The sequence below is a fragment of the Cryptomeria japonica genome, chromosome 11 (assembly GCF_030272615.1).
Source record: "Cryptomeria japonica chromosome 11, Sugi_1.0, whole genome shotgun sequence".
Classification (NCBI taxonomy): Eukaryota; Viridiplantae; Streptophyta; class Pinopsida; order Cupressales; family Cupressaceae; genus Cryptomeria; species Cryptomeria japonica.
The window spans coordinates 525696496-525708826 of record NC_081415.1 but is presented as its reverse complement, the minus strand read 5'-3'; the positions used below and the strand labels follow the sequence as shown (position 1 = coordinate 525708826).

Here is a 12331-nt window from a genome sequence, read left to right as displayed (position 1 = left end):
TTCATCCCAAACTCCCTCCAAATACTGTATCTTGAATATAAGCGCTGTTGTCCTATCAAATGCTTGGACAAACTGAGTAAGGAAGTCATCCGCTTGTCTCTTCACATTTTCAATCCATTTTCCCAATTCCAAGAGTTTAGCCCTCATTGCCTTGTAATCAATATGAAGTTCACGATCAACTGCAATAGGGGAAACAAAGACAGGATTCTCATGCCTTATCCTTGCAATATACTCTCTAAGTTTGATATTCCCTTCTTTATACTTTTTTTTTTCCTCAATCTCCCTATCCACCCTCGCATTGATCACCTGAACTGTATCATTGAATCCCTCTTGGACAATCTTCAATTGCTCCTTCTGAACTCCAATCCCGGATTTTGACATGGTACTTTCATGAAGCTGGAAGTCAATAACTTTGGAAAATTCATCCTGATAGCTATTTTCAGAATTAGATAAGTTCTGATTTCTAATTGTTTTTACACTTTGTAGGAATGAAAATCAGGAATTTTTTTCCACATTTCTAACGTATTCTGAAAATAGAATGTGAGTATGATAAGGGTAGGGTCAAAACCCTCATAAAACCTTTAAAAATCATCAATTTCAGACTTAACTAAGTCTGAAGACATTAGTATACTTAGAAAATTCATTGAAAATCTAGGTCATAGGAGTATACCAAATCTGGAAATGTGCTAAGAAAGGTGTGAAAAGTTTGATTTTCACTCAAAAATTGTTTGAAGATGCCTTTCAAAGCTCAGTAATGGCTGCCAATAAGTCTGAAGACAACCTGCAACACCTAAAATCAGTCACTTAAATAATGTTGCAGACATGTGGAATGCAAATGCATGATGAAAATAATCTTCCCAAGTTAAAATAATCAAATTTGGGCATGAATGGAGGGCTGGTAAAAGAAAATTAGTCTGAAGACAAGTCTGAAAATTAAAGTTTCAGACTTACCAGCACCTCAAACAATGATGATAAACCCAAAAAATGACCATAAAATGGCATAAAAATGTCCTAATGAAATCGCCCAATTTAGAAGGTGGCTGGAAATGGACTTAAGTCTGAGGACAGCTTGCAACAATGGTGTTTCAGACCTGCAACATCTATGGCGACCCCTGAAAATGTTCAAAAAACTCCCCAAAACAGTCCTTAGCCAAAATCGCCTTAGTATGAAATTGCTGGTAGGTGAAATATGTGTTTCCAGCCAGCAATGGAGGTCTGATCAACTTCAGCAATGGTGCCCATCTAAGTCTAGAAACAATGGCAGCCTTGGAAAATGCAAATGTATCAACAAAGTCGCCCAAACATGAGAGGAATAGCCTCCCAAATCAAAATCACCCAAGTAGAGGCGTGGCACCAAACTTAAAAAGTCCTCAAATTGCCAACAATGGTGGCTGAATCAGCCACTTAAATTATTGTAGTCTCCTTCTTCAATGGGGCGCCAAGCATGAACTAGACAAAATCGCCCTTCAACTTGCAATTCCAGCTCTTGAAATGGTGTCCACAACTGAAACCAATTACTTGCCTTCAATCTGCCACTTAGCAATCACCATCAGCAAAGATAATAATATTTTATTGCTGGACACCTTCTTTAAACTTGTTTTCTCCTTGAGTTTTCACCACACAAGCAATGCAGGATAAAACTTTGCTTTTTATACTTGCTTGGGGAAAATTGATTTGCTTCTAGAAGTATCTAATCATTAAATGATCATTGCAAATCATTAATTAATTGTTTTGATTTTTAAATAATCGTTAACAATTGCAAAAACAATTAAATTTGGGGCTGATTTATTATAAATTTTTAAGATTTAATCAACTTTTGACCCCTAGGAGAAAATCGCCCCATATTTGGATTAAAAAATCAAAATAAAATTTATTAGAATATGCCAAAATATGCTTATGGGGGAAAATCGCCCCTCTTTGGGATAAAAATCCTAATGAAAATCATCACGTTTGCACAAAAATGCCTCCAGGGGAAAATCGCCGTGCATCTGGAATCAAAATTCCAACTTATTTTCATCACTTAAGTCTCAAAAATCACCTTGGGGAAAATCGACCCCTATCTAGATAGTCATCCAGACAAAATTTCATCAATACTTGCATTGGTGGAAATTCGCCCTTCATCAGGAATCATTATCCGCACAAAAATCCTTAAAATTTGATCATGAATAGCCTTGATCATCATTAGGAACATGAATTTCATCTACATAAAAGTCATCTACACTCCTAAGGGAAAAAAGTAGGTCATTAAGAAGATTTCCCAACACTTAGTCAAATTTTATCTTCCCTAGTGGAAAATCGCCCTCCATCAGGAATGTGAATGGGGGGAAAATGAGGTCCATCAGAAGTCCAGTAGAAATTCATATCCCATTAGGATTTAGAGTGGGGAAAATCATGGGTCATCGGAAATGTGGGGGGAAAAGCACTTCCCATCAGGAATTTTGACGTTTAGACCCTTAAATAATGGTTTTTCATCAGGAATTTAATAAATTAACCACTCAAAATCATCTAGACATTTCAAATTTTCAATAAAACTCATCGGGACTTAGGCAAATTTACCAAAATTTGAGCGAGACAAAAGGAATTTCATTGAGATAAAGTGCAAACCTAACTTGAATAACCTCCTAGGAGCGAGAAAACAACCTCTAAAGGACTTTAAAACACTTGGGCACCAAAATATCACCGACTTGAATGTCTAAAACATGTCTACGCTAAAAAGGTCTACACTTAGACAAAACTAGCATTGGAAACTCAAAATTGCCAGCCAAGCTACCAAAACCCTAAACTAACAAGACGCGGAGAGTAGGAGAGGGGGTCCCCGTTTGCAATGGTGTGATGTGTGAAAAGGTCACAACAGGTACCCATGTACAAATGCAATGTCTTCTGTCACAAACGGAGAAAAGGAGAAAACTCAGTGGAATAAACCTCCTCCCCAAAAGAGAGATGAAAATAAAATGCTCCCAATGAAAAATGAAAGGATAAAACTCCATGCAAGGAAAAAGTCCCCCCATAAGAGAGTAGAAGAAGAGAGACCATGCAACCTCTCCTCAAAGTAGAGTCTCTTGCAATGATGGTTGATGCTTGACATTGAATGTTGAAGATGATCCAATCTCACTGAACAACATTCCTCCCCTTAGGAAGAAACAAAGCAAGATAGTATGCAGGATGTCTTCCCATTCCTGAAAGGAAGATGAGGGAAGAAAGATGAAGTGTGATGTCTCTGAACTCTACTCAAGTGTCTTTATGTTTATGTTGATGCCAAAAGCTGTCACAATCCAATCAGGCGTTTTAGGCCACATTGACGAAGATGACAATCCAAAATCTCTTGGAAATGGATGTAGAACATAATCCAAAGACAAAGATAGTCCTCCAAATGCTGATCAAAGGTCTCAACACCAATGCCAAACTGTGACAAATGATGAGGAAGAGAAGGAACAAGAGGATCAAGATGATGAAAAAGGTGATGCAACTTGATGTGAAGCAACATCAAAGAGGAGATTGATATCCTCAATAGTGTCCTCCAAGTTTGCAAGATAGGTATCTCTAAACAAACCTGCAATATCTATCAAGTGATCATCCCAAGTAGTCACGCTTGGAAAATTATGAATGTCTTGCTTCACTGAATCACGAGAAGACATGGATGTAGGAACACAAATCTCATCAAATGCAACAATAGATTAAGGAGATGAGATCTTTAGTGCATGCCATATGACTACACTTATCATTCCCAAAGTTGTCCACACCAGATGCCATAGGGTGTACATCAAATGATTCTACCAATGCTGGATTACTAGAGTCCTCAACCTCAAGATGTTGACTCATAGATGAAGATAATGAACCCTCTAATTTGGATTAGGAGCCGTAGAAACTAAAGCCTCAATAGAAGTTTCTGTAGGAGGAGAAGGAGAATTTGTAGAAGTCCCTTTGTCATCAAGACAACTAAAATGTTCCCATTGAGCAAGCACAGTTGCTCTTTTATCATCAATTGGTCAAAACTCATTGATATGGAACAAGACAATTTGCAACAGGATCCTCTGGGAATGGAGTTTCATTTGAGTCTCCATACATCTCCCAAAGATTTCGTCATAAGGTCACGAGGGCACTCAATACCATCATCATGAGGTGGCCTCGTGGTCCTTAACCAATAGCCCTCAACTATCTTTATGAGGCATCACACCGAGTCACTAGGTCTTTTACCGTTTCCCCTCCTTCATTCCCTTCCTCATGATCGATAAGTGTATGAATATTTAGATTCAAGCATATTTCTGATTGCATCATAAGCAATATTACTTCTTCATACCACAGTAATCTAATAGATTATAACAGATCGCCTTGCTGTAGATATGATTGCATTTACTGATGCAGATCTAATTCTGGTTTGGTTACTTACATAATCCTTAAATTCTGCTCACAAGTTTGCTATATATCTGCTTATAAGTCTGCTATAATGATCATCAAATCTACGCATAAATCTCCTTCAGAAATCTACTATAATTTACACTCAGATCTTGTCTAAACAAAATCTCCTCCCAGCTTGACTATTAGAGTCTGACCCTTTAGACTGATGCTGTGTATTGTCTAACAAGCCTGAGTTCACGGGATAGGTGATTGTGTTTGATTTATGAAATTGTGAAGTCAGGTCGGGGCATGAGAGGGTCTCTGCCGTTCGATCTGCTATTTCTGCTTTTAGTTCATCTGGTCTGCTTTTCTTCTACGAATCTGCTCCTAAATAGGATTTGTGTTGCCATGCATTGATGCCCAAACGAATTACAATGACCTTCCTTTTATATCCTTCAATGATGCCCTTTCATCAAAGACACAACCCTTCTAATCAGGTTGGCCCGCTTTATTTAATTTAATGAATTTAAATAATTTTCATGGCTTGATGCTCTAAGTCAGGCCTTACTAATTAGTTATGCCTAGAATTTATTATTTATTTAGGATGGTCCTTGTATATATTACTCACCTAGGGTTTTATTTGCTAGTTTCATTTGCTGCATATTCTGCTCTTATAATAAGCCCTAATCTTGGGCAGGGATATGAAAAAAATCTGGAAATTTCCCATAGAATCTTTCATCATTAGCATTTTGAATTGGATTGCAAATTGAATTAAATTGTAATGGTTAATTGTTTCAATTTCTCTGTAGATTTGGTACACTTAATTAATGAAAGTTTGATATTAGTCATTCATTTTCTTGCATCCCTAACCTATCTTCTGCTGTATATTTAAAATCTGGTTAGAATAGGAGTAGATTCAGAAACGTTCCCAGTTTGAAGATCACAAAACCAGCAGGCCCTTTGAACCAACAAGTCTCATTGACCACTTAGCTTACATAGTATTGTCATGATCCAACTCCTGAGACCTAGGTGATGAATTAGCTAAGTAAAACACCCCTTTCGCATCAACAATTATGAATCATTTCTGGGTTGTTGGTGTACATTTCCTTGCAATTCATTATTGTACTCCTAGATTTGTTTTATTTTCAGTATTTATGTAGTTCTTTTATTTTTTATTGCTAAGAGGGAATAACTATAATTCCCTCCACGCAGGAAGATGTAGTTGGTGGTTTATCTTTGATTTGGCTGCCCTGTATGTTGTTCTGGGTGTCTTGTATTTACTATGCTATAGACTTGCAGTTACTTCATTGTGTAGGTTGTGTTTGACTAGGTACAACAGTTTCATTCTCTAGACCTTTCTGTACTTATTTATCTAGAGTGGCCCTTTCACAGAGTTTTGTTTCAATACTTTACTGAACTGTTATGGCACACTAACTTCTTCTATATCCTTAAACTTGTGAGTTTGATAAGTAAAATATTTTTCTGAAAATATTCTTTCCTTGAATCTCAACTTGTCTTGATTGAGTGCAGGTTGAACACTGGTTTTTGTTAGGGGGCAAGTCTTATTAATCCCTCATCAAAATGAAAAAGGGTGCAGCCTGTATGCTCATTCTTACGTGGAAATGGTGGCAAATAGCTTTGTCAATGGACAAGGTTGGTAATTTCTTAATATCTCTGAGGTGGGAGATAGATGCCTTTGGTACAGTGTTTCCATTAAGGGTTGTGCATAATAACTAAATTGAAATATGGTACAAAATGAGAAAACCTAGCAGAACATGGCAGTGACACATGTTAGAAGCCAACGTTATGTAAAATGCAGTATTTTACAAAAGCCTTTGCAAATAAGCAAGTCCTCAAAAGAAACATTCATGTCCAAAAATATGTTATAGTGAAAGGACTGAATGTGTATTTCAATTTTGTCTTAGCCTTGCTATTACTTTTTTGCATTCTCGGAATAAAATTACATCTTTTCATTTCTTTAAGATTTGCCCCTCTTGATTAGGTATCTATAGGATCACTTACATCACATAAATCTGTATCAAATTAAAAACTGTATTTATCTGAATGTGTTAACCTTTGGGGTCTAAGTAAATGAGTAGTGTAAAAAATTATTAAATGTAATGGTCCTGGTTTTTTAATCCTTTTAAAAACTTTGAATTTGAAAGGATGTAATAACTTAAGGCATACGTGGTTTATTACAAGATTACATGTTATTTTGTGTTTGCCATATAAGCCTTTGTTTTATGACAGGCATGATCAAGCTGTTATTCTCAACATTGTATGTGTTAAATATGAGGTCTCCCAATAATAGTTTTCCCATCTCTTAAGCATTGCATCTTACTAGCATTGTTCTAACATTGTGTTTTTTAAGGTTGCCATCTATCAGTGTAAAAACTATGTTTCTGTATTTTCTTAATCCTTCAATGCAGGAGGCATCAAACGAAATGAATATACGTGTCTGATATCTTCTACCTACAAATGCAATATTTGAGGTGCAAAAGAGATTATTGGACAGCATCATCTCTTACATCTTACATTTATAATGTTTGAGGTGCAAATGTAATTTTTAGTTAAAATCATGTGTAGCGTTCAGGAAACTCTGCATTACATCTTTAGTGACAAACTCATCTCAAACCAATCTTGTGGTTATTTTGTGGCTACTTTCTACGTAGATCTTATTTTCTAGTTATATGATTAGTTCACTTGAAATTAAGTTTCAAGACAATCTCCATTGGAACCAAATAAGAACTCGTTTCCACCTTGTCATGTAAAAAGTGTTTTTTCTTCAAATATTCTCGAGCACATGCTTGGACAATTAGTGTGTATTATATTTTCTGATTGTACTTTCAAGTATTAGCACAAAATTAATTGCTCTTTTGTTGACAAGAAAGATCGTTTTATGTGGTGATTATCTTAGTGTTTTAGATAAATAAAAAATCTTCATACCAATGCTCTATGGAGTCCTCTTATTGGGTATAAAAGAAAGTTTGAACATTAGAAGAGGACAATGAAGAAAACATACTTATTTTGAGGTAGGGTGAATCAGTATGTGGCAATTTTCACTTATTTAAACTATAACAATCACAAAGCAATGATCAAAAGTATCCACACAAGAAAGATCTAGTAATGGAGAATATAAAATGCACACATAATTTTATGATGAAACCCTTGTGGGAGAAAGCCATGGCAAAATATTGCTTTTATATATCTTACAAGCTTCATAGGTACCAACCCATAGGGGACACCAATCACCTTGTCATCGGACACCAATCTAGTAAGAGACTCCAATCTTGTGAAGACAAGGCACCAACCCACAGGGACGCACTGGGGACACCAATCACCTTATCATGGGTCACCAATCCAATAAGAGACTTCAATCTCTTGAAGACAAGGTACCAACTTCAAAAGTATTATGTGGTAAGTGTTTGATCTCTTTGAATGAGATCTCAGAATCTGCTCCTATTCTTCAACAAATTTGGCTTGTAGGTCTGCAACGAATTGCCCTGCATGATTCCAAAATTAACCTTCAATTCTGCAATAATTAACCTTTAAGATCTGTTCACACCCTTCAACAAATTTCACTCATAGGATCTGAAATAAATCTACTTTTCAATTTTGAAAATAATCTTCAAGGATCTGCTCTTATCATCTGCTCAAATCTGCATTAAAAATCAGCATAATATTCAATGAAAACTTCATGAAATGACCTCCAAAGGACCTCTTATATATGCCCCACACAATGTCCCTTCACACAAGGTAATGACTTTCCTAGGAGGCTGGCCTAGCAAGTCGAAAAAAATGTTTATTAATTTAATTCCCTTTGCCCAAAGTGGGTGCTTCATGCTAGGTCGTCACACTTTGGGACACCACAAACATTAATTAAAAAATTATTTATCTAGAGGGGGTCATTAATTTGACATGGGTTAAAACCATACATGTTATTGAATAGCCCTTTGACATCAGTGCCAATTAATCCAAAGGATAGTTGAAGAATTCCCATAACCATAAGAATTGCTAGGAGGTCGTCTCACTATGGGACCACATAAACATTAATTAAAAATTTATTTATCTAAAGGGGGTCACCTCACATATGAGATATTATTTTTGCATATTATTATTTCATCTTTTTCTGCTTGGGAGTTAGACATGGGTTGGCCCATGTAGGCATTAAATATTTTTCTTTACCACAAAATCTAGAATAGGGTGTCAATAATTTGACATAGGTTAAAACTATACACATTATTGAATAACCCTTTGACTTTTGTGACAATTAATCTAAAAGATAGTTGAAAAATTCTCATAACCATAAGAATAGTATTGCAATGGCGATAATTTAAAATCCATCCTTGTGAAATATATTTATAAATGATATTTTAATGACAATATTTTAGAATCCATCTTAGTGAAATATATTTATAAAGTGCAAACTTTGTGAACACTATAATGTTAATGTATAACATAAGGGCTACACAACACACGGAGTAGTGATCTTAAAGAAAACCTCTTTTGTTAAATACTTAAACAATAACCTACACCCATTAATTACTAGAGATAATAGTAATTAAGATTGCAAAATAATGAGGGTAGTCATGTATTCTCCAATAAATGTGAAAAGAGAAACATGAGCAAATTTATTAACTGAGGTATTATTACCTCCCAACATCCTTTAATATGAGGTAGTTAGATTGCAAATATTAAAGTTGATGTTAATAATTAAAATACAATCAAATTTTATCATAAATTTCAGATTTTTCTTCCAAGTAGTTAGATTGCAAATATTAAAAAATAAGTTGAAGTTAATAATTAAAATACAATCAAATTTAACCATAAATTTCAGATTTTTTTTCTTCAAGATATCTTTACAACTAGTGAGATTGCAATATCTTGAACATTCATAGTTTGGTTAAAATTCTCAATGTTAATCTTTATTTAGAAAATCCATGTACTTTCACAAACCATTGGCTACTTAGGTTCCACTTCAATATTTTGTTTACCGTTTGTTAAACTTGAAATAAATTTTTGTATTTTTAATTTACAACTCACTAGACCACAATATTTGGTTAAAGTTTCTCTTCATTTAGCAACTAGTTGATTACATAAGTTCTACACTTTTTTCATCTCATGTTTGGTATGTTTCTACAGTTTTTCCAAATACTCATTACTTACACTAGCATACTTTCAATAATCATTTAGGTTGATCAACCAAAGTGTAAAGCAGAAAATCGCGATCAAACCCTAAGTGTTCCCCCCACCACTCCAAGGAGAGAGAAAGGGGGTCACTAGGGTTGACGGTTTTCACTTAGAGGAGACTTTACATTCAAAAGAGGGGTTGAAACCCACAAGATCCAATCCCACACAATGCAAGATTGGATTCTAAATGAGTTTCAAGGGTTATGACAGCAAGGCTACCCTCTTTTGTAAAGAATGTAGATAGAAGGATTAAGCTAGGAATGCATGAAAAGTGAGAAAGATTTACTTATAAACAGAGATAGGAATATGGGATGAAGCTGCGGACCTGGAATTAGCAGTAAAATGTCGAGACGGCGCTGTCCTGCAAATTTGAGCAAAAGTTGACGGGACGATGGCGCCCGGCGTGCACACGGTCCTCCGAAAAATCCGCGAAACAAAGGGGGATCTGTTCGTCTCTGCACAAGGATTCCAGATCTTCAATTACAGCCGCATACCTGCAACCTACACACTAAAAAGCGAGGACGATTGGGGGGTTAGGGATTAGGGGTTTGCCCTTAGGTCAAACCCCGGTTTTGGAATTAACCAAGAAACGAGAATGCTGTAAATGTAAATGATTGTAATGTAAAACAAGTACTAGTACCTTGTTGTAAGAATGTTTGTATTCTTACATGCGAAGGTGTAATTGTTGTTGTATGTTGTATGTTGTATGTGATCTCCTCTTCAATGGTTGAATCCTTGTCTTGAATGCAACACTTAGCCTTGAATGGAGACTTAGAATGTTCAATTGCTTGAAGGAATGCTTGAATGCTTGAATGCTTGAATATCGTTTCTGCCCTTTTTTTTTTTCCATCTACCAAAATGGGAGAGGAAATGTAGTTTATATACTTGTCAATTAGGGTTAAAAGACTGATTTTTCCGACCTTAGGCCGACCTAGGAAGATTATTTTCCAATTTGCAAACTAAAAGACCCGAAGCCCCATAAGAGACCGGGCCCAAAATAGGGCCAGGGACCAGGGCGCTGGGCGCCATGGTCCTGGGGGACCTGAAGGACCAGGGCGCTGGGCGCCATGGTCCCACCTCCAGGGACAACAAGGTGCAAGGAGGATCAGGCCAGGGTGCTGAAAAATGCAATTTTTGATGTCATGAACAAGTTTCGGGGTCTCCATTCAGGTTCCGTGTTGCATCGCCATCGTGAAGACCCAAATGCGGTCGAAATTGCAAGTGTCGCAATTTTAGGACGCTACACAAAGTTACCCAAGGAAGCACATTCTTGCTATTTTCTCCAAGTTGAGTTTGCATGCTTGAATTTGGTGGCTAATGTATGCCTCTTCGTAGTGTATTGTATTGCATCATTTAGCTAGCACTTTTAAATATTAGAGTTGAGGATAACTTCAATTTTGTAATAACCACTCTTAGTTAGTACCATTCTTTTTATAACTAATTTCATTACACCTTTAATGCACTCTTAATTGACCTAGCAACTTCTTTCCAATTAGAAGAGCTAGTTTTATAACCTCAATCAAGGCAAGGGTAGTAGCTTTGTATGTTCACAAATATACAATTTTGCACCATAGAGGAAAAGTTCACATATCATGACCAATCTCTAAACTTAAACCTATTCCTTGAGGGTTCATTCAATATGGCCTTGCTTACTACCCCTTTCTAAGGATTAGAAGTATCATAATTTATACATTAAACTAGAATAGTTCATCCAAACAATTGGAATGAGATCTTCAATCTTAATCACTAATTAAACCTATATTTCTAAGTTAATCCATATATAATATTATAATAATTAATTCTTTAGAGTTAAATATTACTTCCATGCCAACATCAATGTACAAATTGACACAATCCACATAGTGACTAGTGCATTTTTACATCACATATATACACAATGATTAACTCATGCATAGAAACATCTACAAAATGTGACTAGTGTATGCATCATAAATTCACAATGTGATTAACTCATGCATACATCTCACATACACAATTTGACTAGCTTGTGTATGCAGGGTGATCCCACAATAGTGGGTTACACTTTTTGGCCAACTTTGACACTTGGATGAACATGTCGAAGAAAAACCTTCTCTTTCTGACAACGATAACTTTTAAACCGTTAAGAATTTGAAGATGATGTAAACTAGTGATTTGTAACATCTTGTCTGCAAATTATATTTTTTTATTCATTTTTCCATCTCCTTTGAAAAGTAGTTTTTAACAACAAACAACATTTTTAAGAGTGAGGTGCATCTTGAAACGCATAACTTTTTTTCCATAAATGATTAAAACTCGAGTCTTTCGAATTTTGGTTGCTAACATCAATACCTAGAGCATGCAGTTGGTTGCATAGTAATATGTCAAATATTTTTTATTTTATTAAGTTCTAAAGTCGGACTAATTATAATTTAGACATAGGTGTATGTTGGAACATTTGTTTTATATATATCGAAATTCATTTTTTTGGGTTAGAAAGAAGACATTAATACCTAGGGGATAGATATTTTTCAGTTTTTTTTGAATTAGTTTACTATTTTCCCCAATGCGTTGAACATAGAAGTTCATGTTTGGTGAAAAACCTATATTTGGTAAAATTTAAAAAACAAGATCATAATAAACTCAATATGTAATAAAACTATAGTTGTTAGAAAGTTTGCTTCAAGGACTAGCATCCTACATTGTGGGTTGTCAAGATTGTCGCATTTGAGCCTTCAACTAGAGGTTTGAAGGCCAAAATTTTGCAGAATGCTGAAGAGTTTGAGGGAGAGATGCATAGGAAGTGGGTTCAAACGAACACCCCTTC

The 12331-nt window shown here is 35.6% G+C and overlaps 1 protein-coding gene across 3 annotated transcripts in view; it reads left to right on the top strand.

The window, feature by feature from the left end:
- Positions 1 to 6317, top strand: part of LOC131047105 (kinetochore protein SPC25 homolog) — a 28510-nt gene extending 22193 nt beyond the window's left edge. For all 3 annotated transcript variants that reach the window (XR_009106093.2, XM_057980941.2, XM_057980940.2), the window contains exon 7: positions 5866 to 6317. Coding sequence is in view for 2 of the 3 variants with exons in the window: in XM_057980941.2 (XP_057836924.2) it covers positions 5866 to 5870 (5 nt within the window). In the remaining variant the exon portion in view is untranslated. The remainder of the gene's footprint in view (positions 1 to 5865) is intronic.
- Positions 6318 to 12331: the final 6014 nt, after the last annotated feature.